The sequence below is a fragment of the Apus apus genome, chromosome 2, assembly GCF_020740795.1.
Source record: "Apus apus isolate bApuApu2 chromosome 2, bApuApu2.pri.cur, whole genome shotgun sequence".
In the NCBI taxonomy this organism is placed as follows: domain Eukaryota; kingdom Metazoa; phylum Chordata; class Aves; order Apodiformes; family Apodidae; genus Apus; species Apus apus.
Window position 1 is genome coordinate 90,276,298 of NC_067283.1, and position 26,848 is coordinate 90,303,145.

Genomic DNA, 26,848 nt, shown 5'->3' on the forward strand with positions numbered 1-26,848 from the left:
ATGTCAAAAGATTTATCAGTGCCACCTGAAACCCCTAAAGAAGATGGCAGACCCAAGTGGGACAATAAGTTCCAGTACATTTTAAGCTGTATCGGATTTGCTGTTGGTCTGGGGAACGTGTGGCGGTTTCCGTATTTGTGTCAGATACATGGAGGCGGTAAGATTGGAATGTCACTTTGCCAAGATATTGAGCTCCAAGTCTAATGTAACTCTACTAACTGATGATGGGCATGGAAGTTTTATATGTGCATCTCTTTTTATTTTAACTATCTAACACTCATGAATGTTTTGCACCAGGTAGATTCTCTTTTTCTGTAGAACTTTCATTTTAAAATTTCATTCCATTTTCAGACTGATGCTAACTCTCAATGAAACCAGTGTTAAAGTTCTTATATTGCTGCTATAGTCCCAATGGGAGGAGGAAACCAAACTTGCAGCATGTTACCTTCAGAAAAAGTAAGGAGTCCCGGAGAGGCCTGAGTGAACCAGGACCCCCAGACAAAGGGTTGCTGCACCTTCCTTTAGGAAGGCGATCAAGTTATTCCCCTCCCTTCTCCGCTTTTTGGAGCTACCTCTTAATCTGGAACTGCCCCTGTGCAAAACTAAATAGTACTTTTGAATGTCTGTGAAGCTGTTTAAAACTCTCAGCTGACAGAACACTAACAGGAGCTTGCCAGGTGAGACACAGCTGCCCAAGCCTGTCGCTAGGCACCATTCTCACAAATAATTGAGTTAGAAGCAGCCAATTTAGTAAATTGAAATGGATCAGAAAAGAGTACTTGATAACCCACCATTGAATATAGGTTTTGAGATCTGCCAGGGTAAGCTGGCTAAAGCAGAGTGGGATAGCAAATTGTTTCAGCCCAGTATTCTTCATTATCTTTCAGTTAACTGGAGAATCAGAAAATTCAAACCTGGAGAAAGTGTCAAATGACAGAAAAAAATACTAAACCCAAGCTCACTCTGCCAAGGTATCTGTGTTACTTGATAAACTATGTATATTTGAATCAACAAGGAACCAAGAATGGATGCTGCCTTTTATGTCAGAAAGTGTTTTAGAAAGAAGCAGTCACTTAGGGACTTTGGTGAGTAGCTGAATGAATGAGAGATAGCAGGTTGTACCAAATGAAAAAAAGGATCCTGGCATACATCAGCAGAGCACTAGGAAATAGAAGGAGATATTGCCACTGATACTAAGATTACTTTCGAACTTCCGACTTCTTCTGAAAGGCAAAATGCAAAAGAAGCCTCAACAGTTATTCAAGGTTTGGAAAAAGTATGGGATAAGGAGTAACTTCTGACTTCGATCTCTTTGGCTCATGAATGAAAAAGAAAGAGTACATTTACCAGAGTCTATAAACAAGGAAATGGAAATTATTTTGGTGGCAAGGAACTCTTTAATGTTGAACATGTGACAGTTGGAAGCTACAATTACACAACTTCAAATAAGAGAAGAGAAGAAGCAGTAAGCTAGATCCCTCCCAGGAGACTTAACACTTTCCATTATTTATTTACAAGGTTTAAAACCCAGTGCACCTTTTCAGAGGAGTGCCATAACTGGGTGGTTAGAAAGCCATAGGCATAAGCATGATTTTCTTCCTTAGCTCATGGGAATGGCTGGAAAAAGCCTGTCACTTCAGTTAATGATATGTGTGCTAATGAGACATGATAAACACCTCTAGAGAGACATCTCCACAGGAGAGATGGTGTGGGGCCTGCAAGGAAGATGCTCTTCTGGAGTACTTGCCTTAGATCAGGCAAACACCATACAGCATCTCAGGCCGCTCTTTTATGTTGGAGCAAAGGAACAAGCATTTAGTATTAACAGAGAGCATAATACAACTAACATAATGTAATGTTTTTGTAATGTGATGAACAATTCATACAAAATGCTGATTGGAGGGTTTGAAACAGACAGGACAATAGCAAGACACAGCTCCTCTGCACCTCACATTACAGAGTTGCTCCTGAGGCCACCAACTGCATGCTGCTACATGAACTTTGTGTCTCAGGGTTTTGTGAAAATCCCTATTACAGATTAAGATTAAATACTGCTCCACTGACTATAAAAAGGTTCTCACAGCTTCCCATGAAGCACCAAGGGTTGCTTCTCAGTGCTGGAGGCAGGGGACTAGCTGTGGCCAGCTGTTGTTCAGCCTCTTCAGATCCCAGTCCCACTTCAGAAGAGCAGCAACACTCACTACCTTCTGAGGTTTGATCTCTCCCCTCCATTCTTCCCTTACAGGGTCCCATGCATCCCTGCCCTACAGACCTTTACCACCCAAGGAGAAGCACAAGTCCAAGTGTAAGAAGCCTCACAGTGACTTGCCTTATGGACTGCACAGTGCTCTGAAAGTTTATTTGCTTGTGCATCCAGCTTCTGAACACTGACATATCTCACAGGAGCTGCAACAGGCAAAAAAGACAGGGTTTAGAGCGTGTTTAGAGATAATAAAAACAGGAAAATGCTGCTAGGACAAAGGTTGAGTTGTTCTTTTGCTCCTTGAATAGTAATTTTGCCAGTGAAAAATCAGTATAAAATAGCCAGCAGACTCAGTAACAGTATAACAGCATCACTACAACCAGTGGCACAAGACAGTGGTGAATCAGTATCAGTATATGGATGTGCAGCCAACATTTGGTCACTGGATTTTAAAAAAACGCTGAGAGAGCTCAGCAAAGGATGAACTCTGTAGCAAAATGCTGTGGGATTTGTGAGTAATTTATCCCAGAAAGCTGGCATTGGAAGAGTCTGGGTGAGTCATAAACACCACCAAGAAAACACCACAGTTTGTTTTTCATCAGTGTATAATGTAGTTGCACTTTTCTTCTGCTAATTTAAGGCAGTGATGCAATTTGGGGTTGCATTTTTGAAAGCATGTAACTCCGATGCCAAAAGCCCAGTAGATTTTTCAGGGGCACAGGAGCATAAATCCTGCCTGTGTACATTTGCAGATGTGAACACAGCATAGACCAGCAGCATTGTGGCTAACTAGGAGCCCTGAGAGGTGCAGCAGCTCCATGTAAGCAGCCAGAGCCACAGGTGCAGCAAAAGCAGGCATAGGAATGGTATAGACTTGCCCTAAGGATTAAAGTCTTCTGGGGTACAGGCCACAGTTTCACAGCTGTTATATCACAGGTGATATCCAACTGCTTAAGAGTTAAACAATGCACTTTTCTTCATTTCTAGATCTTTAAAAAAAATAATCAGGAGATAAAAATAAGTGCTTATATATTTGTCTCATGTCAGCTGTTCTCATCAGACCTCTGGACCTTATTCATAGCACATTAGTGTTACTCAGTAACTCAGATCTAATATAATATCAGTTTTGCTGACATTTATCTCCCACTGTTGTTACTGATTATTTGGATTTATTGCCTGACTTAAGTTAGTTATTTACTTTTCATGACTAATGGATATGAAGGTTGTTTGCCACGGTAAGTGGAGACAAACGTAAAGGTTCCCAGGTAACTGGGTTTGAAAAGAAGTCTCTAAATGGCCCAGTATACAGTTTGTCACTTAAAACTGAGACTCAAACAAGTCATATAGCTATATATGTACACATACAGTGATCTGAGTATACTTAAAAAAAAGCCAACCCAGTTCTAGCTGGAACTTACAGCAATAAAACGTATAATTGTGCATGAGTCTTGTAGGCATGAGCCTACAAGATGGCTGAAAAACATCTTGAATATAAAATACAGTTTCTTTCTAGGAAAACAAATACACATAGACACTAAAGTCCTGCTAAAAAGGGAGAACTGTTTACTTCTGGGGCAATGATTTACAGACTTTCATAACCTGTGGCTCACCTGACCTTTTGCTAGAATTTGAACCACAACTTGCTGGATAATACAGTTGCCTGGCTCACTGTGGCCTCAGAAGGAAAATAGAATCTGAGAGGAACAAACAGGTATGTCTGGAAGATACTGTGGAAAAAAAAAAAAAAGAAAGGAAAAAAAAAAAAGAAAGGAAAAAAAAAAAGAAGGAAGAAAAAGTGTGCTGGGAGGTGCAGAACAGTTCATTCTCTAATAGAAAAATGAATTATGTTACAACAAGTAACAAACTTCATTTTCTGGATTGTCCCTCTCAAGGTCTTGGTGAAAAGCTATGGCATTTGGGGCTGATCCTTTCATAACTTGTTGTATTTGGTTGCCCTTTACAGCTCAAGTTGGTGCATGCTTGCACGTGGGTGCTGCTCAGATACATCCTTCAGTCATGAGTGTTTCCTAGGGAAGATCACCAAGGTTATTTTATGAGCTCATCTATGGGTGTTACCCATCTCCAACTGAAACAGCTGCTATTGCCCACTTGGTTTTCTGGACATGGCTTCAGCTCTGTTGTTGTTGTCATTTACATGGGAAACTCAACCCTGCCAAGTTTCAGAGTCTGTAAGACATGCAATGTGGCCTGTAAGTCAAAATCAGTACCATCATAAATATGCTGCACAAATATGACGTTTTACGCAGATTAAGGCATGTGCAGACGGCATAACAAAGATAATTAAGTCTTGTTGTCCAGAGAGAGGAGTTAATGTGATTAACTTGCTGCTTTTTTTCCTACCTGATGGTTTGATCTGATTTGTTGTTGAGCTGACCACTACACTGCTTAGCTGAACTCCCATGGAGAAGGGGGGATAGGTCTGATACTCCACTTTCAATAGCTAATAGCTTTTCCTTTGTCTCTGAACAAGTAGTTATCAACTATTGTAAATTATTGTGGGTAAAACATAATTTACCACAGCTATCTTGCCATTAAGTTATCAGTCTTCTGGAAGATTGTCACCATTTCTCCTATGTACCAGCAGAGCGGGTAAAGTGGATCTCTGAATGCTTGTTGCATTCTATCATCCTGAGATGTGCTTTCTGAATTTTTCAGACTCTACAGATACGTTTCCTTTGGAATTATTATTTTTCTACTTTCCAGGTCATTTCAGCGACTGTTATAATTATTTTTTCCCTTCCTAAATCTCTGGCTGGAAGGAAATCTATTATTCATGTTCTGGACTTCCAAATGCTGTTGTGTCTTTAGATCATCATTTCAAGTTAATCTGCATTACTTCTGCTAGCTGATCTGCAAGCACTGGTAAGATGCAATAGTGAGCTTGGAGATCAGCCCTTTTAATTTTTTCTCCACCATTTAGGAAGCCTTCATGGGTACCCTGACATCAAGCAAAGCTATTGGGTTTTCTTCTCAGTTTCTCACTATAGCTCATCAGTTTCTGCTGGCCTTGATACACCTTGATTAGGTCATCTGGCTGATACTACATTTCCCCTGGTCAGGTCTATTGGTCTCTCTTTTAAAGATGTGACAAACAATTTGGCTCTTTCACCTGCTTTGCCAGTTGCCATTCTTCAGCTTTAGACTGTGCTCATTCATTAGCCTCCTGATTGTTCAGCCCTCTGTTGCATCAGCAGCTCTCAACAGGCTGCCTAGTAGTTAATGCACTTTTCTTCCAGATGGTCATGTGTAGGAAACAACAAAGATTGTGCCCTTCAAACGTAATTTTGCAGTCAGGGGCTGAACATGGTCGAGTGGTTGCTTTTCCAACCTTATTTGCCTGTACATTACAGATGAGAGGCCAGGTTTTTAAAACCCTCAGTATATCTAGGGTGCACCAGGTATTTTGTTTTCCACTGCCATGACTATAGAGCTATCTTATGATGCTTCTGAGATAGCAATGATACCGATCATGCTACATGCTGGTGCTCCTTCTTACTTGGGACCCTGTTGTAGATGAAACAAACTTACCAATATGTGCTGTATTTGTAGTTGTTGGTAGCTTCATTTGAAAAAGCTCTTGTGGGCTTTCTGTGCCTTCTCACGTGCACAAGGATTTTTCCTTCTCTTTGCAGTATCCTAGTGCTGGATCTCCTTCCAAACAATTTTTACTTCTGGTAGTTTTTGAACTTATTTTTTTCCCCTTGAATTTATTTTACTGGTACATGTGTCTACTTGCAGGATGGATGCTTTCAATATTTTGTGTGTCTTTTTGTCAGATGGAAAGGTGTAGACTAAAATTTTCCTAGGGCATGCCTCAGGCATTCAACTGATTGGTGCCCCGGTGATACTTCTGATTTTTATAGGCCTTTTCCTTATTCATTTTTTTGAGAGGAAAAAAGTTACTGAAGACAAACTTCTGTTTTCAGAGTTTCCCCCCTGAGCCTGCTTCCTTTATATGTCATTTATTTTCCTTAGACTGTGGAGCATATATATCTAGAATAGATATCTAGATATGTAGAATATCTAGATATAAATATACCTAGAATATCCATTTATAGAACAATTTGTTTACTGGCATTTTATGAGTGTTTCTGCAAAGGTTTCCTTTGGTCACACCTCATAGAAACCAGACCTACTGAGTTTCTGCTGTACTTGCACTACACATCATACGGGTTCTGATGGGGTTTGCTGTGATTGTGTTTGAATGCTCTGTTTTGTGATATGCCCTCTGGTTTAGGTGCCAGCTCACTGCTCCACTCTGCTCCTTGGATTTTCTTCTTGCCTTTTCCATGGTCAGATTACTCATGGCTTGCTTTTTATTTTTAACTATTTAAATTGTCTCCTGGCACATCCTCCCCTATTTATTAAAAAGAACCCTGGACTAGATAGTGCTAGAAGGTTCCTACACAGATATTGGATACCTTTCCAGTATCCTTCTTCTTTCTACGGGTGGGAGATTTTACTGTGGAAAAGAGTAAGCTTCAAGTGCTTGAACAGACTGCCTATGCTTTGCATTACTATTTCCTTTTTGCCTAAATATATTGTAAAGCAAAGGAATTAATAATTGAAAACATTTTTTTTTTTCAATACAAGCCATATATTTGAATTAGGTTGGGGAAAGATTAGCTCCATTAACTATTTCTTCTTAGCCCAGTCTTCTGTCTTATTACCATACTTGCAGAAAGCATACTTTTTATATTGTTCTCCTAGAAAACCAGTATTTTGTTTCCAAGTGTGATGTTATGTCTTGCCATGCTGTAAATATGACTGGAGATACGTCCAAAGCAGCAGAAAGTAAACAGGCTTTTATCAGCAGAATATCTAAACATGCTCTGCTGTCAATGGTTCAGCTAGCAAACAGAAAAGGGGAGAGAGATAACAGAGGGCAGTTTGCACTAATTATTACACAGTTATTTCCAGGGAGATATGATACGGGAGATAGGTTGTTCCTTTACAGAGTGCTTTGCTAGTGAGGTCTCAGCATCTCAGGGATGGCAGAGGAACAGCTGCTGCCCAGAGCTGGTGTGTGGTCAGGCAGCCCGGCCAACCAGGAACATTATCCCCACGGCCGTGCTCTGGTCACTCACATGAATGTTTTGCCCTTCTCAGGAGGCAGCCCAAGGCATCAGGCTGTCAGGAGGGCTGTCAGTGGGCACGCTCAGGTGCGCTGTGGAGGTGGATATTGCAGCAGGTTTGAAGAACAGTGAAGAATTGAGCGTGGTGAGAGGCTACTGAGCTCTTGCAGAAGGGACCTGCAAGTTCCTTAGTATTGACATGGCAGCTTCGGTAGGTAGCTCCAGGTGAGATTTCATCAAGTGGTAAAACACTTAAAGAGTAAGTAAACTGCCATGGTCCATAACTCTCTCTGTAAGTCTCTCCCTTTGGGGGAGATTGAAGCCACTTGGATGGAGTCACTTTAGAGCTTCCTCCATGCAATGGAACTACTGAGCAGGGGCACTGAGGAACCAGATTGAGGATTTAACATACTGGGAATTAACCGCAAGACTTCTTTTTCAAATCTGATTCTTAGCATTTAAAAACATCTTAAGAAATCAGATAATAAGAAGAGACATTTATTTACACCTTTGGCAATGTAAGAACTTCATTGAGAAGAGCTTTGCTGACTTTTATTTCTACGTATTTCTTGATAAAGGGCTAAACCATTAAACAACACACCTTCTCTGGGTGCTGTATGTAGTTATTGCAGCACCTTGCAATAGGTAGCAAAATTATTGCAGTACCTAGCCCAGGTGATTAGATTTATCTGCCCAGCCTGTTTTCATAGTGATTGCAAAACACAGGAGCCAAGCCAGGAGGATACCACAAAACCCTGTGCATTCCCAGGCCTCCCTCAAAGGGGCTGAAGACGGAGCAGCAAGCTGAGCTGCTCTGCTCCACACTCTCAGATGGTGATGGTGAGGCTGCTCTACCTGCCAGATTGGAGGATGGGAAGGAGGTCTCCAGAGCAGGAAGAGCAGAGCGAGGCAGACTCAGATATCTGATTTGGATGCAAGGGTGAAATGGTGTAAGAAGGCACAGGTTTACTGACAAAGAGAAGCACAGAGTCAATATGTGTTGGTAGGAAGACTGGGAGAGAGCTGAGGCAGGACTTCAGTCTTTGTTTCCCCAAAGAAAAGAGACATCGTGGTCACAGGGGCTGTTGGTCACAGCAATAAACTTCAATCTATTAGACCATTATAATTTAACTGGACAGTTGGGCAGGTGCTTTAAACATACTGATGAAACTTCCCCTGGTCTCATGAAAATCAGTATCTGTGCAAAGCAGGTGACCCAAATCTTTTTTTCTTTCTGATAGAAGGTGGGGGAGATGAAGCCTTGCAAACAATTTTGCAGGAACCAGCCAGGCTGCCAGCAGGATCAATACCTGCCCAGAGGCACCCAGTAGCACCTGCTGCCTCTGGCCCAAGGGAGCTGCTGTGAGAGAAGCAGAGAAGATGTAGAAGATACAAATCAGGAGGAAAATACTGTTTCATTGCTCTGTCTCGCAGAACAACTTCAGTCTTGCTTCAGTTTTTCATTAGCCAGAGGCTGTGTGCGTTGAGCAGAACTTCATGCGAGAAAACAACCTGGTTTTTCTGGGGTCTCCAGCATAAAATCTTCCTTTGCCAGAGAAGGATGAAGAAGCAAGCACCCAAGAGCTTTAGGGAGGGAAAGGAGGTCATACACTGAAGAGGAAAGAGATTATATAAGTGAGAGGCAATTCCTTGTGCTTTATGAGTAGGGGGAAAAAACATGCTTAAAAGAAAGGGAAATGGAGGAAATAGTGAGGCTGTTTATAATGGACTGTGACAGTGCCTGAGGGGAAGTGTCCTGCAGCACTGCGCATCCCAGTCCTTCTTCCTAATGTCTTCACCAACAAAATCACCAGTAACAGATGTTACCTGGCAGGTATCCCTGGCAATGCTCCCTCTCTCTACATATCCCACAAGGACTTCGTTAGAGTCATAAAGCAGACAAATTACACAACAGTAATTTCAGTGAGATGCAGATAACCATGTGGCTCAATTGCACTTAATTGTGTTTTCAGGTGCATTCCTGATCCCATACTTCATTGCTCTTCTCTTCGAAGGAATCCCACTGTTGCATCTTGAGCTGGCCCTAGGACAACGCCTCAGGAAAGGCAGCATCGGTGCCTGGAACAGCATTTCTCCTTACCTGGGAGGAGTTGGTACGTCTCATGGGGTCTCAGCTCCAGGAACAGCAGCTGAGCTCCCACCCAGTGCTTACTTCCTTCAGACCTGTGCCTGATACTTGTTAGGACATCGCTGGGCATGAACATGGCTGGGCATGAGGGATAGTCCACATAGTGCTGTGCATCAGATTGGCACACAGTGCTGACCCATCATTTTTTTTTCTTTAATTTTATTTAACATACACTGAAAAAACATCTCATGTCCTGTGCACATTGCTATGCTGCAAAAAGTGAATGGGGGCAGCCACTGTTAGAGGGCTGAACCATCAAGAGATTCTTGAGGAACGTTAAGCACGTCTAGAAGCCTCTGCTGGTTTTGAGATAGCCCCCTCCTGCCTGGTGGGGCAAGGAGAAGCCCTTGGATAGTCCAGCCAGCACTGCTGGATCATGTCTTACTTTAGGCAGGTGCCTGAAAATGGGACTGACAGCAACAGCCATGCCTATGGGCGTGCATGGAGGTAGAAGGGATGGGTAAGAGAAGTAAACAAAGGGCCAGAGGGCAACCAGGAAGAAACAAGCAACAGGGTGGTGCCTCCAGCTAAACCCATCTCCTGCCATTAGCCATGTCCATCCTCCCTTTGCAAAACTGGAAGCATGCAGAAACTGTGATGTTATTTTTCCTTCCTTTTAGTAGAAGCAAAGCATTCACCAGTTTAGGGCATATGTGCATGATTTGGGACAACAGAGTGCCCTCATGCAGGGAAGCTTCTATCTCTTTTGGTCTCTGCTATTCAAACTATCCCATGTTGTAGAAAACAATGTATTACACACTAGAGCAAAGATTTCAGCCTTAATCTTCTCTGCAAGTAGGGAAAAGTGTCAGCCTCCCTGGAGCAGGGCTGGTGGGCTGGGGAACTCTGCACCAGTGTCTGGCTGTTGAGAACACAAACGTCCAACTTTCATGTGAAAACCTCTGTGGGGTGGCAGACAATCTAGAAAAAATTGGGAAACATGAACTTCTAAGAGCAAGTGCTGTGACTGATCACTTTTGCTCAAGCTTTTCTAACCTGACATCTTCTGCTTTCTGCAGGGGTTGGTTCATGGATGGTGTCAGTTCTGGTGAGCTTATACTACAACACTGTCTTAACCTGGGTAATGTGGTATTTCATAAACTCCTTCCAAGAACCACTTCCTTGGAGTGTTTGTCCTCTAAATGAAAATAGAACAGGTAACTACCACTTTGGGGATCACCGCTAGCACAAGGAGGGTCACAAACATCAGAGTCTGGGGGCTAGCAAGGGAAAAAGGGAAGTTTTGTTTATTTTTTATGCTTGTGCTGATACAAATACCAGTCTGAAAGAGCATCCTCTGCTTTCTGACTCTGGAGAAATAGTCCGTTATTAAGACACACGTGTGTTATCATAAGCTACAAATCAAGGCACATGACAATGTTAGCATAATTAAGCCCTGCATTTATGACCACATCTTTCAGCAGCTGCTTTAAATGAGACTTTTGAGTTTTCATTAGGTGACAATGCATTGGTTATGACTCATAACAGGCTCTTAGATAAACCTGTCAGCTCATTTGCTGTGATGTGCTGAGAAAGGTCAGCTGAGCTGCCAAAACAGGAAACACAACCCTACTGGAGATCTTCAGTTTCTGCCTGAAGATTGCTGAGATTTCTTTTACACATCCAACAAGACAGCTTCCTAGAGTAGCTAACAAAGAAACCCTTGAAAAGAGAAGCCACATTTTATCTGGCCCGAAGTTGTGCACAAAACTTGTTTTGTTTTCTGTCAAAAAACTCTGAGAGTGATGACAGCCTATTTAAATTCATCATCCCTGCAGGAACAATAAAAGCCAGGAAGTCCGTGACCCCTTTTGTGTGATTTCAAAATGGGAAATGAAAAAACAATGTTTTGAAAATACTTGAACTAACATCTTCTGCATAACAAGAGACTTGCTAAAAGAAAAGGAATTTATCAGGGCAAAAAGTGAACCAAATCCCACTGGCCACCAAGACCTGGCTGGAGCACCCCAGCATGCCTTCCTACTCCAGCCACGAGGCAAGGAACTTGGAAATTCCTTCCACAAGCTCTGCTTAGTGGCCTAATGGCCACATTGTTGATTTATTTGTTTCCAGAGTTCTGTTGTATAAGGTGGCTGCTTCAGAAGTGAGACAGACGTCACAAGAAAAGGGAGAAATGTGCTGGTTTGAAAGCGCTATTGAACAGGCTGGCATTTCATGTTAACATGAAAAAATTTGAAATGAAGGGAGGACTTGTTTCTTGTACCCTCAGGATTATCTTCCCAAAATATATTATCATGGCCAACTCTAGAGTTTAAACAGGAGAATAAGGGAGGCTTCCTCTAGCCACTTACCTCGTTCAACCACCTCAAGCTTACTACCAGTAAATGCAGCATTTTGTCATTCTCCAGCAGACATGCTCTTTCCCTTCATAGAGTCAAGACAGGACAACTGACTTACCCTTCTGCGCAAGCAGGAAGAGCCACCCTTTCTCCAGCCTGGGCAATCAGCCCTCCATGGCAGGAGAGCAGCAAACAGCCCTGCATGAGCTGCTCTGCTCAGTGCACTGGGCAATCTGAGCAGGAGCCAAAAGCCAAAGCTAATGGGAATTGAAATGGGGGAAGGACAGGGAAAAAAGTTATGCTAAACTTGAGTGGGGCTGCAAGCAAAACAGCTTTAGCAGGAGACACTGCAAGAAAACTAGCATGCTCTTCTAGGCAGAGGAAGAGATGCCAGGCAGGGAAAGGAGAGTTTCCTCAGTCTTGGTGAGTGCTGGACCTTCTGGTTACAGTGGTCATTATCAGTGCTGCCTATGTTGGCTGTGTGCTGTGCGACCCCAGCTCCTGGAAATGCACTAGGCTGCCTCGTGCTCTCAGGACACACCTGACTCTGGCTAGGAGCAAAGGCAGGAGCTGCAGCACCCAGGAACTCGGGTTTCCAGCTCAAAACAAGCAGGTCAGTGGGTCTCCTGAAGATTCTCTCTCAACGTCCTCTTCAGGCACTTAGGTGACACGTAGGCAGAGATCACAGGTCATGACATACGTCGCATTCCTGGTTCCCCTTTTTCCAGGCACAGCCTGGCTAGGGAGGGCCTGTTTCCCCAGGCACTGATGCCTGAGGTTCCTGCTCACAGAAATCCTGGAAACTTGAGTCAAAGAGGCTGATGCCTGGGTCTTGCTCCACTATAGGGCCATCACATAGCCAGGGGATCCTGGGCTTAGGTGTATCCTCAGGTGCCCAAACCTTCTTATGGCTCCACCAACTTGTAGGCACACAGCAAAGAAATTCCATAGTTTCCACCACAATTACAGTTTAGATTTTACCTTGCACTAAGTATGACACCATTTCTGTTCAGAAAGTTATCGCCTGTAGAAATGCTGGTGATGTTCTGGTGAAGGTCTCGTGCAAGTCTTGCAGCCTCAGCCTGCTGTGATGGAGCCTGTCTTGCTGCACATTATGGACAGTGCAGAAAGGCCAGTTCAGTCCATCTCTGTATTTGACTTGGCAGCTCACAAGAGACTGTCCTGCCATTCTCTCTTAGTATAAACTCGTTTCCTAACAAGGTGGTGAGTGGGGAAAATATTGCCGATTTTCAAATTTATTCTTACATTTGCCATATTTTTTTTCCAGGACTCAATGACGAGTGTTCTGAAAGTACCGCAGTAAATTATTTTTGGTACAGGAAAACTTTGAACATAACACCTGATGTCACTGAGAGTGGCACGTTGCAGTGGTGGCTCATTTTGTGTTTAGCAGCTTGCTGGGTAATTGTCTATCTCTGCACCATTCGAGGAATTGAAACCACAGGAAAGGTATGAAAAGGACAGAGAAGTGCGTTATCCCACACTTTGGATCTTGCTCTCCAGGGGTCTAGGATATCTCTGTGCTGGGACATCTCTGTGCCAGGGCATCTCTCTGTGGATCAGCAGATGACCCAGGAGTGTGCCAGTGTCCTGGTGTAGAGATGTCCCTTCCCACTCTCCAAATACTGAGTTTCATCACCAAGGAAAGCCTTCCCTGTTTAACAGACTAGCACCATTTCACTGTCCTTCTTGTCTAATGAGGCAATAACAGGAGTACAGGTGGCTTGAAATGATACCTTTTCTCTCCTTTTCTCTTGCCAATGCTCCCCTCACACAGTCTAAAGAACAAATTTGTTACAAATATGTTCTGCAAAAGCATGTTGTTTCCTTAAAATATGGCAATACTCATCTGTAGCTGTCTGATTTAATATTAATTAGGATTGTATGTTGCAATAAATAAATAGGATTTATCAATGTTACTGTCCGTGACTGTACATCTTCTTACTTCAGGCAATTTATGTAACAGCAATATTTCCTTACCTGGTCCTAACTATATTCCTTATTCACGGACTCACTCTGCCCGGAGCCACTGAAGGTCTGGCTTACCTCTTCACCCCTAATGTAAGTATTGCAGCTATAGTCAGAACTACTTTTTTTTGCCTTTCCTTCCCCTCTGCCCCCTGGATCTCATACTGTATATTCATTTTCCAGCAACTCCTGAGCTAGCTTTCTACCCAAGAGCTCAACTAAGGCATTTTTTTCTGAGATGAAGCGATTTAGTATTTTCATATACTTTAGCAAGAAAAAAAGCAGCAAAGCATTTAACAGTTCAGTAATAAGCACCAAAAAAGATTGCAAAATTGAGTATGTTATGAGGGCCTCAGTCTTGAATGTGCAAGTGAAACTGATGCACTTCACAAACAGAATCCTCTCTCTTGTACACATGGTAAAGATGGGATTTCCCTGCCAATGCTACAGAATATACACAATTTTAAACTTTTAAGAATTCACAGGAAAAACTACTGAGGAATTACAATGCAAAGTGACTTTTTTTTTTTCAAGGTTGAAAGTAATTTTCTCCTACCCTTTTCTCTATAGCTGAAGTTTTTTCTCCCCTGTAGCTGTCCCTAAAAGATGGAACTGCTAGAAAAACACCTCTCCTATTTTTACTCAGCTTAAGGGAACGAGCTCCAGATCCCTTCATATGCTGGCCCTTTCAGAAGGACCTTTTTTACATTGTCCTTAGTGGCCTTCCAAACTGCCAAGTCGAATTGTCTCACAAAGTGGCTGCTGTCAACCATAGGCTTCTCACAACTCTGCCTTCCTGCTAAAAAGCTCCATAAAGTGGTGAGTTTAGAGGAGGAAAAGCAGTACCCACTGACAGATGGTCTCAGAGCATCCTCTGCCTCTGCAGCCACAGCAGTGCATCCCACTGGGTACACTCCTTTCCCTTCCAACAACAGGAACACAGCCATTAAGGAAAACACAAGCCAGGAAGTCCGAAGATATGTTACATGCCAGCCTGAAAAGGGACAACAGCAAGAGAAAGCTCAGATGAGACATGTTTTATCCCTGCCAGCCCAGTGGAACAAGCACCCATCTGAACACTATCCAGAGCTCAAAAAGGACAATCCTGGTTTTTACAGGAGATCAGGATGTGCACTTGCATTTTTGTAGAGCCCAGAAAGGCATATAAATGCTTGGGGCAATGAAGAAGGCAGATTAGACAACACACCCAGAATGGGCTTGGTCTGCTGTTGCTTGGTCTCAGCCTGGCTGCTGGGTTTCTCTGGAAGAGCTCAGGCATCCTCAGGACTTAAGATCATAACAACTTAACAAAGAACTAGATGTGTGTATTCACAAAGCCTGGAGGTATCGCAGTGCCAAGGGGGAAGGAACACTATAAAGGAAGAGCTGGATGGTTTTATAGACTGGTGCCAGAAGTAAGAATGAAAACCCCTCTGCAACAAACCTGCAGTTAATGATTAGCTGGTTTGAGGAAGAGTCTGAGGACATCCTTAAAGAGTCATCTGAAGATTGTTTTGGTGATGAAACTATGTTCTTATCTACAAACATGGAAAAGATGATGCAACAGCCTAGTAAGTGATATTTGCTACAGGTGTTGCTATTGCATAGAAATTGTAATGTAGGAGACATGGCTTTGTTAAACTAACATGCCAACCGCTATGGAGGATTTTCGCACTTCAAGGACTTCAAACACACAGTAAGCATAAAACTGCACCATTTCCTTTCTCTCTTCTTCTCCCTGGCTTACAACTGCAGTACCAGTATTGCCCTTTCTGTTAGCCTGTTTAACACAGAACTATTCCCACCATGGCTGTCAGTAAATACATGTATTTTTCTTCTTACACTTCTACACAGAGGGTGTCCCAAAGTGAATTTTTTTGGGGGTTGTTGGTATGTGGGTGTTTTTGGCAAAGAATTACCTGGCCCACCCAGACCACATTAGCTTACAAAACTTTATAGCACATTTCTTAAGTATGTGTTGTTTTCTTCTTCTTTTCCTGTTCTTTTGCAGGAAGTTTTAAAAGTTTTAGAAAAATATAGTAAAAGTTAGCTCACCTATTGCCTGTTTCAGCTTGCTTTTAAAAAAATAAAACAAAGAAATAGATAAAATCAACCTTCTTGACATGCTCCACTCATTGGAAGCAATTTTTTCCAACTGTTTTCCACCTCCACAGTGCAGCAGAAATTGTAGCTCCTCTGAAATATCTACCACATGCACTCTCATGTAACTGTTACACCTCATTGACTGTTTTGAATATCTGTGAAAGAAAGTAATACCTAGTGCTAAAAGTCACATCTTACCCAGTTTTAAAACCATAATTACCCAACAGAATTTATTTATTTATTTTCCCAAATGACCTTTAAGTTTATTCACATTCCAAGTTTGTATTTTAGCTCTCATCAATAAATACCACAATTAATAACTGCATGCACATGGATTTTGCATTTGGCAGGCTGTGGTTTTGTTTTCATGCAGAAATACATAGTTGGCTTTTTCCCATCTGACACATTTTCATTCCTTACATTCTAGAACAAACAACAAATACTTCCTTTCATTGACTTTCAGCCACAGAGAAATCTTGATGATTCACTCATCCTCTGTAAATCCTTGGCTACCTGGAAAGTGAAGCTGCCAAGAAAACAAAAAAGATACGGAAGTTATGTTCACAAGCACTTGAGGGGAATGCAGAAGTTGTACAAAGATGAAGTTACAAAGGAGCTGGAACAGAGACTTTTGTGAAGGTTCTTGGAAAAAAACTGAACAAACAGAGGCAGTGGAAAAGGGATCATCAAGCATCAGCAATGGTCTGTACAACAGTTTTGCTTCTGTGGACATCTGCATCAGCTCAGGAGCAGAAATGCCTCCTTCTCCAGGCTCTTTCACACCTGAGAAAGCTTCAGAGACTGTAAATATTTGGCAGTCCTCTGGAAATGAACAATTCCAGGAGCTTGGTTGGCCAACTGATGCCCACAGCTAGAGCTCTGCAGCTATTTAACAAGGAGTGAGAATAGTAACGAAAAAGAAAGCACAGGCACAAGATCCTCGGCCACAGGGGCAATTTGTAATTTTTTCTCTACTTTGCAATGTCATTTTACATCTGATATAGTACTGTGAATGGATACTTAAAACTCCTTTTGAGATATCTGGTCTGTCCATATGGTTTTTGATGTTAAGGAGAATGAAAGCATTACCCTAAGTAAATGCTGTCTTTAAGTGCACTATGGCTTATGAGAAAAGCAATAGCTGTTTTTACACCAAAATTACACAACACAGGTATTTTTAAATTATGTTCTAAGAAAGTTTATGTCTGTGTTTCATGTGTTCAAGTATCCAAACATGTCACCACCCAGGGGGGAGCAATTATACTTCCTTCCCACATTACTCCCGTGTTCCTTGATTAACATTGCACCTACGTATCTTTAGCTGCACGTTTCTAGCTTCAGCATATTTTTCCTTCTGAAGACATACTTTTGAAAGCTGTATGCCATACTACTGAAAATATAACAAGTTAGATACATAATTATTTGCTTAAGACCATATAATGACATTGCCATGGCATGCTTAGCTGTCCCATTTCTTCAAGTTTCGGGATTGATCGGTATATTTTAGAAACAATAAATTCATTGCACCTAGTACTAAACAAAATTATCTTCAGACTCATTTGCCAAAGTCTCCCATTAGAAAGTCTGACTTGTGACAGTCACATTTGTCAGCACTGACAATTGACTTGGCTGCACTTAATCAAACTGTGAAGGTGACACAGCTGCACTGCAATAGGAATCCAGCTCTGCACCTCCAGAAGGTCCTACCAGTGAGCACTCTGGCATTGAAAGATCATAACCAAACCCTCCAAAATGAACCTCTAGAAAGGTCTGCCTTTCAGCCAGTAAGGGTTACACACATCTTCTTACTATGCTGTGTTGTACAGAACGTTACACCAGTTCTGCTGTGGTCAAAGCACCTCCAGTAACTGCATTCACTGCATCCATCTGCACTGAGATGAATCCATTATTCAAGCTCAAGCCAGCTTCAGAGAAGCCCAAAGTGCTATCAATGGTCTTTTGGCACACTTACCTCTTATTCTTAAAAATGCTCCTTGTAGGATCACTCCTACAAAATGTTCCTAGTCGTGCAGTAGGATCAACAGCACAGGCACAACACAGAAAACACACAATTCAACCCTGCATGACTTGGATGTATATTTGACTCTGACTGATTTAAAACAAAGTGAAATCTTCTACAGTCCTGTTATTACTTTTTGAGCCAGCTGGGTTTTTTTAAAACATTCAGTAAATACTGGTTGCTATTCCCCATACTTGATAACGGATTGGAAAGTAATTCACTTGATAGGGTATGAAAATAATGCATCACTTCTTAGTTTCTGCAGGAAACTAATGTTTGTTGAGTACATTTACATTTTGTGAATTACTTCTGGTTTATCTTTGTCTTTTAGACTGATTACAATGGTAAGATTCCTTCTTAGTACAGACAGCTATTTAAAATGCTCTATTATTCTCAGTTATCCAGCAATCATTAACTTTTAAATTTAGATTCCACTATTATGTCACCCTTACACCAAAAATCAAATTTCACTCTGTCAATTTATCATTTTTCCTTATTTCTCCTACGTTGTCCTTTTATCTTTTGCTGCTGTTTTTACAGTAATTTTAATCTAAGGTCCTTTTTAAAAAATTAATATCCTCGTGTTGTCTGCGCTTTTTTTTATAAGTGAATTTAGAAAGCTTTATGTCTCAAAATAATGAAGGTTTAGTATTTGTTCATACAGTTTTAGGAAGAGAATATTTTTAAACTGTAAATTACTCAGTATGTGGGTTAACAAAAAGAAGTAAGTCAAGGAAAAATGGAATGTCCTGTCCCTATTGTGTGCCTAATGCCTGTCGTTTAGAAACACATTTTTATCATCACACAGAAGGAGGTGTACAATGAAACAGACTCAGTAATTACTACATGCATTTAAATAGACTAAACTGTGTCTTCAGAAACACCTGCTTTACTGACACTTTTGTACTAATTTCCATTTTCACTGTATTTAAATGACAACACAACTCAGAATTTCAGAACTGAAATAAGAGATGAGCTATGAGAACTGGGAGAGGAAAGGAATTTTTAATTTAAGACTAATACATGCATTTATTCCAACTGTTCCAGCTGAACACTTTGAAAAATCCCCGTGTATGGCTCGATGCAGCTACCCAGATTTTCTTCTCTCTCTCTTTGGCTTTTGGAGGGCTTATTGCATTGTCAAGCTACAATCCACCAAAGTAAGTTGACCTACAAACTTTATAAGTTGGCTAAATTCTTGCTGTGAAATTTTCTAAAATGTTCAAAACTCTAAGGATATTTGTAAAGAATCTTAATTTTTCTAAAGAATTTTAACATCTACTGCCTTTCTAAAAGGCCAAATAGATTTTCTAACAGGAAGGGGGAAAAAAATCCAAAGAATTAAATGTTTTCAGATGTAACAGAGAGAATCACAGATAAAATATTGCATTTTTTTAGTCATGTCACTTTTGTTATTTCTAGAAATGATTGTGAAAAGGATGCTGTGACAGTAGCAATTGTGAACAGCATGACATCCCTCTACGCTTCTATCCCAGTCTTTTCTGTTTTGGGGTTTAAAGCAACCACAGGCTACTGGGACTGCTTGGACAGGTGAGAAACTTGCCTTTCCAGTGTTAGTCTGGAATATATACATATATATATGGTTTCAATGCCTAAATAGATAATGTGTTTCCTGAAAAACACACATTTAGATCATTTATTTTCACTAAAAAGGAAAAGCATCTGTACAGAGAAGTCTAATATAAAACCAGAAAGTATTATGTCACTGAGGCAAGAATGATCAGGGGCGGTGTTTGTAAGAAGCAAGACAAAGCGTGAAACAATCCATTACAAGTCATGCATTGAGGACCACATCTCAATCTCAGGCTAACATGAGAAGTATTAAAAAAATCAACATCCTTTCCTGTTCCACCAGATTCACAAAGTTATTAAACACAAGTGGTGGAAATGGTCTGGACGGCTGATAAAACAAAACCAGAAATGTTTTAGAGACTGCATGTGCATAAAGTCCTCAGAGTTTGTATGTGAATGAGAAGACAGTAAATAGTCTGAAGATTTTCTCCTATTTTACACATAAGTATTCATTTTTTTCCTTTATATTGTAAATAAAAACTCAGAAAGCAAACACAGCTTTCTATTAACAGCTGAGTACATGGCTTAGCATTTCCAGCCACATCATCTGCAAACATTTAAACCAATGATATGTTGGCTTCTCTGGCAGGAACATTATCAGCATCATCAATGAATTTGATCTTCCAGAAGACAGCATCGTGCGACAGAACTATACAGCCTGGATTAGTTTCCTAAATTCATCGTATCCAGAAAAAATTGCTGGACTCAAACTGAAAAGCTGTGACCTCCAAGAATTTCTTGATCAGGTACCATAATTGCTTTCAAAACAGTAATTTATTAAAAAAAATGTAGAAGGACTGGTATCTTCTTGCACTTGTACTTACAATGAATATTTTATATATATTCAATATACATACTGAACATATACATACAATATGCTTACATATTCAAGATTATAGAAAAAGGATGCTGAATGGGTGTTTCCTAAATCCATATTTAGGAAAATATATAAAAAAAATCTATTAAACTGTTCACTGTTTGCCTTCAATCACATATAACCAATAGAAAGGTATCTTAACACTGTCTGCTATCTTCCTTTCCCCATCTTTCTATCACCTTGTCCTCTCCTTTTTATTTTTCCTCCTCTCAGGATCTCACCAGTATATTCATTTTTGTTTTCCCCTCAACCCTCCTTCCCCCTGCCAAAATACATCATGATCTTCACCCTTTCCTTCTTTTCCAACCCTTCTAAAATATTTCCCATATCACTAAACATAGATGATTCTTCTCTCTTTACTTCTTCCACCTCACTCCACTTGCTCCAATCATCCCACCCAGTCCTGTAACTCTCATTTACTGCTCACCCATTCATACTCCCTTTTTACAAGTCCTTCTACCTAATGAGAAAAGAACAAGGTCATGGCTGGAGAAGAGAATAAGAAAGAAAGAAGCTTGAGAAAAAAATAATTAAAAAATCTTAGGACGAAAGGAGACAGAGTGTGCTAATAATGCATGATAACCTTAACACACACTAATGGTGAAATGGGCTATTTTACCCAAATGGTGGAGAAATCCAAGGACTATGAGTCAGTTTCTGTATTGTCTGGCTTCCTCTGATGGCACCCATTTCTGATTTGACATATATTACTTCCAAATTAGAGCAACATTACCATTTTTCAAGGTTTAGATTTAAACATCCTTGTCCTGGGGAGATTTGAAGAATTTGAAGAAACTTGCCTGAAAGTGGGATTTTCCCTATTAGCCTTTCCTCTGCTAGTAATTCTGGTTTGTTTTGTGATCAACTATTTGCCAACTCTCTTGCTGCTAGATTGGCAATCATATCCTTATTCACATATTTTCTTTCCAGCTATTACAGCATGGATTTTTTTTTTTTTTTTTTAAAAAAACATATTTAATATGGTAGTAACAAAACAATTGCTATTTCAATCACAATTCTCAGATCTGCTTTACCGTGGAACCGTCTCTCTGTGCAAGCTAAAATCCTGCTCCATGATTGTATACGCATCTCTGACAGACCATTTAAAATGTAAATCCCCATGAACACTTCCCACTACTCATTTTCACAACTGCTGTCTGTCACAGAGCCCCACAAACTGACCAGCATCCTTGACTACAGGGAAGGACAGAAGCATACTATGATTCTATATGCATGAGAAACTACATTTAGGCCATTATAATGCATATTTTTATCTGTTTGTGAATTCTGCAGAGTGTATCAGGAACTGGCTTGGCTTTCATCATTTTCACTCAAGCCATTATGCTAATGCCAGGCTCCCAGGCCTGGGCCATCCTGTTTTTCATAATGTTGTTCTGCTTGGGCCTTTCTTCTATGTTTGGGAACATCGAGGGAGTCTTCACTCCTCTTCTAGAGTTTCGAATTATATCTCAATCAATGCCCAAAGAGCTATTGTCTGGTAAGATGTTTGCTTGGCTTTGTTCAAAGAGGGTGGTTTCTTTATTTGTAGTATTAACTTAGCTATATTGTAGTGTTAGTAAGGGCAGCAGATTGTGTTTGCAGAAAATAAGCACATGGATGAGGTAGCAGTTATGGCAGAAGCTGTCAGATGACAGTATTGTGTTGCCCTTGGCAGATTTTCTTAGCTTGCAAGAGCTGTTGCAGTCTGAGAAAGCTTGTTAAATTCCTGTGCCTGGGGTCAAGTTCACTCTGAGCTGTTGCAGACTTCAGGAGGAAGAGCCTTGTCTTCACTTAAGGCTTTGGCACCTAAACAAGTCACTTTAAGGCAATCAGTGACACCAGCTGGTCTGCCATAATCACCTGCACATGAAACAACTACAGTGTCACAACTGTAAGATAGGTCATTCACCCCCATTTCATTCACATTTATGCTGCTATGGATCATTTCACATTTCCTCTGAACAATCCAGAGTTTTAAAATTACCACTTGGAGACCAAGGAGTGAGTGAGTGAGGGCAATCCAGTTCTTGCATCACAACTAGAATCTTTTCAACCAGACAGAGTTACTGAACCCAACCTGTTCCTCAAGAACCAGACTCAGTGTGGTCTCTGAGAGATCCTAATGTGAAATTGGTATAAAAGAATTGGTCTAGAAAAATTTCTGGCAGTTTGAAGTAATGGATTGACACTTCTACAATGTGCCCTTTTAAATCCTTATGGGGAATATTACTGTCATGTCTTTTTTAGAATCTTTCAGTGTAATATAAATTATATCCTTCTTGGTTTACAGGTTTTTGTGTAGAAACAAATTTATTTACAACTTGATGACATAAACATATAATTTTGAAATTGATTTTCCGGGTGTGAGCTTTTTTTCTCAGGGGAAAAAAAAAGTCCACAGCCAACTTTACACAGCATTGAATCAAAGGCCACCTGAGTCAGAAGCAATTAGTAACACAGTGCAAGGACATAGCAATTGATTTGCAGCCCATATCTGCATCCAGCAACACTTTCCCCTCCTTCCCATTTTTTTCTCTCTATTACCTCAAATCCCTGTCTTGCCTAAAGAGGAACTGCCTGTACAGAAGTGTGGCAAAACTTAAACTATATGTGCTGGGATGCAACGGACATAGACATTTGTAGCTCTGGGCTCTTTGAGGAAGTGGGGACAGAAATCCAGGGAGCCTTTACACTTCTCAGGTGCCAGCTGCCTGTGCCTTGAGCCTATGACTGCATGGAAATGTGGGCACTCAGAATTCCCCACATTAGTGAAGAATTAACTCAGGGCAATAGCACAGTCCAGCCTATCTGCTGGAAGTATCAAAAACTGAAGGATGCTCTGAGTCACACAAGTGCATTCCTCCTGCAACAGAGTGGTGCCTCTTGGCCAACACACAAGGGAGAACTGAGTTTGGGAAGTGATATTAGCTATCCAAAGGAAAAAACAGCTTGTTGTAGCTTCATAGAGGGAGAGATAATAAAAATCACTAAGACTACAGAAAAATAAATAAATAAATATTTAGAACAAAAATATACTTACCAAGTTCAGTACTTCTGTAACAAAGATACCTTTTTTCCTACAGGTATAATATGTCTAATTCTCTTCCTCATTGCTCTGTGTTTTACACTGGGTTCGGGGAGTTACTGGATTGACATTTTTGACCGCTATGCAACCTCGTTGCCTCTTCTTGTCATCGCTTTCTTTGAAGTGATCGGGGTTGTGTATGTCTATAAAATTAAAAGGTATGTTAGAAACAGGCAGATTTTTTTTCTCATTAGAGACAAATGTATTTTTCTCTCGACCCAGGTATGTTAAATACAGCTACACAATATTAACTTATTTCTGTAGCTGTTACAAGTTCTGTGAATGTAGTTATCATCTTTTGCTTCAAGTCTCCAGTATCAATAACACAGGAAGGACAATCTCTGTGTAGCACTTAGGGAAGGGGACATTCTAAATTTAAATCCAGAAAGTCAACAAGCATTGTAATTCTTTGGCCAAGAGGAGTTACACTGTCTTTCAAATATCCTTCTGAATTTTTTGTCTTGAATTTTTTGTTTATCACAATTTTTTCCCCTCAGACTTCATAGTAAGCAACATGCAGTAACTCCCCCATTTTAAAAGGCTCAACCTGCATGCTGAGAATCTCTGCAGTCACAGACACTAATTAAATTCACTCCTTAGCTTATAAGCTTTCCTACATCCTTTGTAATTGTAAATGCCAGAAACCTTCTCTCATTTTGATTTAGAATAAACCTGCCTTCTCTACTCAGGGCCCTCCCAGCCCAGAAACTTCCTCAATTCTCAAAAAAAAAAAAAAAAAAAAAAGAATCTTCTCCCCCTCATAATTTACTCAGTTACATGTTGGGACGTCATCTTTCTAATTCTTACTTTGGCACTGGGATCAGCAAGGTCCAGATTTTTTATGGAACAGTTTTTATACAGTACAGGTAACGAACTCACATTTAGCCAGTGATGTTTCAAGGTGCTTCAGTATCATCCCAACTTACGTCTTTAACAGAGGCTATGATTTTGAAAGCAGGAAACTGAAGAAAAAAGTTTTCCTCAATTACAGCTAAAATACCTGCATTAAAGTTTTTAGATCCACTGTTAAGATCCTCGGAGCATTACATATGTTAAATAGTGATAACTCCCAGGTTATACTATCTTAAACAATTTCACATATCCCTCTTGCTGCCCACATACCTGGAGTCAATAATCCATGATGCAGAAGTAGCAATAAAATCTGGTTTCACACACTTCAACAGATTCTGGATTCCACAGTACCTGTGTTTTTTCTATTGTGTTAGCATATATATCCTTTTCTCAATGCGATATGAGCATAGTCAAATCACTTTTTCCTAGTTCTTAAAAGAACTTCTAATATCTTCAATTTGAGTAATGAAATTGAAGACAAAGCTGGTGTCAGAACAAACACACACAAAAATCACAATTCCTATTCCAGATCACAAAACTCTTTCCAACTTGACAGATACACATCACCATGTAACTAATGAACCCAGAACCATATACCTGTTATTCATTCAATGTACAAAACTCTGATAGGTACATGTAAAAGATCAGCTCCATGCCCAAATGATTTCTATCAGTGACTGCAGGGGAAGCTGGCTCAGGCTGCAATAATTTTTTTCCTGACCTGATTTGATTAATTTTGTGCTGGTTAATTCAGATTTCTTCCTAGCAATCTATGTTTGTTCCCTTGGCAATTTTGCCTTTTAAAAAATGTTTGAATAATTCTACAGAACTGCTGTAATATTTTCATCACTTATTTGTGCTTACAAACCCTAGACTATGTGCTCAGACAATGTAAACTGACAATGTAAACCAATCATTTATCTCTGGTAGGGATCAATAAAGGCCTGCTTCATTGTTATTATTATTTACTGAAGTCTGTAGTAAGATATTACAGGAAGGTATGGAATAGAAAAGATTTAGGGAGCTGTACCATGTGTAAAAAACTTATTAAAAAATATGAAAAAGTGAAACCGGTATGATTTTGATGTGACATCATCATAAACATGTCTCCTCTTAAAAGGTTCAGTGAAGATGTGAAATGGATGACTGGACGAAAACTCAATCTCTACTGGCAGATCACATGGAGGTTTGTTAGCCCTCTGCTCCTGCTAGTTGTCTTCGTGGCCTTTGTTACTCTCCAGATACAGAAGCCATCAGCCTATGCAGCCTGGAACCCTAAATATGTATGTTAGCAAATATTTTCAAAACTCCTAATAATATTTTTCTTCCTTACCAGATCCTTTAAAATCATTGCCATCTACTGCTTACCTACGTAATGCAGCCTGAAGTGATGCAATGCTCAGAATGAGAAGGCTCCAGTACACACAGAGGTTACACACACTAAAATGTGGTTCTGTTAAAAGAGCTTCTTCTTGAGGAGTCCCACATAATCCATGCTCCCTGTTTCTACTGGATGTGTCTAATGGAGAGACCTGTTGAAGTGAAATGTCTCACAGACACTCCAAACCTACAGGGGGTTCAGAGGTGGAACAAATGCATGAGCAGAGCTTTAGAGCTGCCTAAGGGCTGCCAGGAATGAGAACATTTCTCAGTGAGAGCTACCAATATCACAGGGGCTCTGATGAATATATAAAAATATACTTTTGACAGGTGAACAGAGAGGAAGGCATTGGTCCAAGAACTGTGCTGGTTAATTCAGCACCAAAGATGCATCAAGGCTGAGGATATTTGATCTGGATGTCACTGTCTCAAGTCAGTTGCAGTTTCTTGGATCTCTCCACCCTGAGTAGGGGTCTGAAGATCAGTTCTGGTCTTAAACTGCAGGAGCAACATTGTCTCCTCCAAAGGCTATCAAGTATCTATTGACCCAAAAGAAAAATCCCAGCCACAGACTTGCAGAAGCTGCATTATCAGGATTTCCTCAAACTGTCTCACGTAAATCTTTCCTATTCGGGGAAGAGCACATTCAGTAATTGCTGAAACCAGACAAGCTTTGAGTACAAACAGGAATCATCAGAGCTTTACGAAGAGAGGGTGTAAGCTTGATAATACTTTGGCCAACACCTGCATTCCTAGGAATGTGTCACACTTCCACCTGTAAATCTTTGAAACTGTAAAACATTTACAGCCATCCTTAGACCCATGAGAAGGACACACAGAGGGCATGGCCACTGAGCGCTATTGTAGAGCAAGCACAAAACTTTTGCTACCCTTACTCTAACAGCATAAGAAAGTGCAAAAAGAAGTCATAGCAAAATGTAAGTGTCCCTCCTAATTATTTCTTTTGCTTGCCTTTTTATCTCCATAGGAAGGCTTCCCTATGAAAGAGGAGAAAGTTTATCCACCTTGGGTCCTGGCCATCTGTGTGCTGTTAGCTGTCCTCCCTTGTGTGTTCGTACCTCTGGTAGCACTCTTCCATCTGATCAAACAAAAGTGCAGAAGCAAGGACCCAAGCCTTGTACCACCAGGAGTGTTCTCATGTCAGGGGGCTAGCAGCAATTCTTCTCATCCAAAAGAATAA

The 26,848-nt window shown here is 40.7% G+C and overlaps 1 protein-coding gene across 1 annotated transcript; it reads left to right on the top strand.

The window, feature by feature from the left end:
* Window positions 1-26,848, top strand: LOC127380537 (sodium-dependent neutral amino acid transporter B(0)AT3-like). The gene is made up of 12 exons (XM_051609651.1): window positions 1-157; window positions 9,273-9,413; window positions 10,468-10,605; window positions 13,037-13,218; window positions 13,720-13,830; window positions 18,908-19,020; window positions 19,283-19,411; window positions 20,043-20,199; window positions 21,624-21,828; window positions 23,414-23,573; window positions 25,388-25,550; window positions 26,636-26,848. Exons 1-12 carry the CDS (start codon window positions 1-3, stop codon window positions 26,846-26,848), a joined length of 1,869 nt encoding a protein of 622 aa, XP_051465611.1.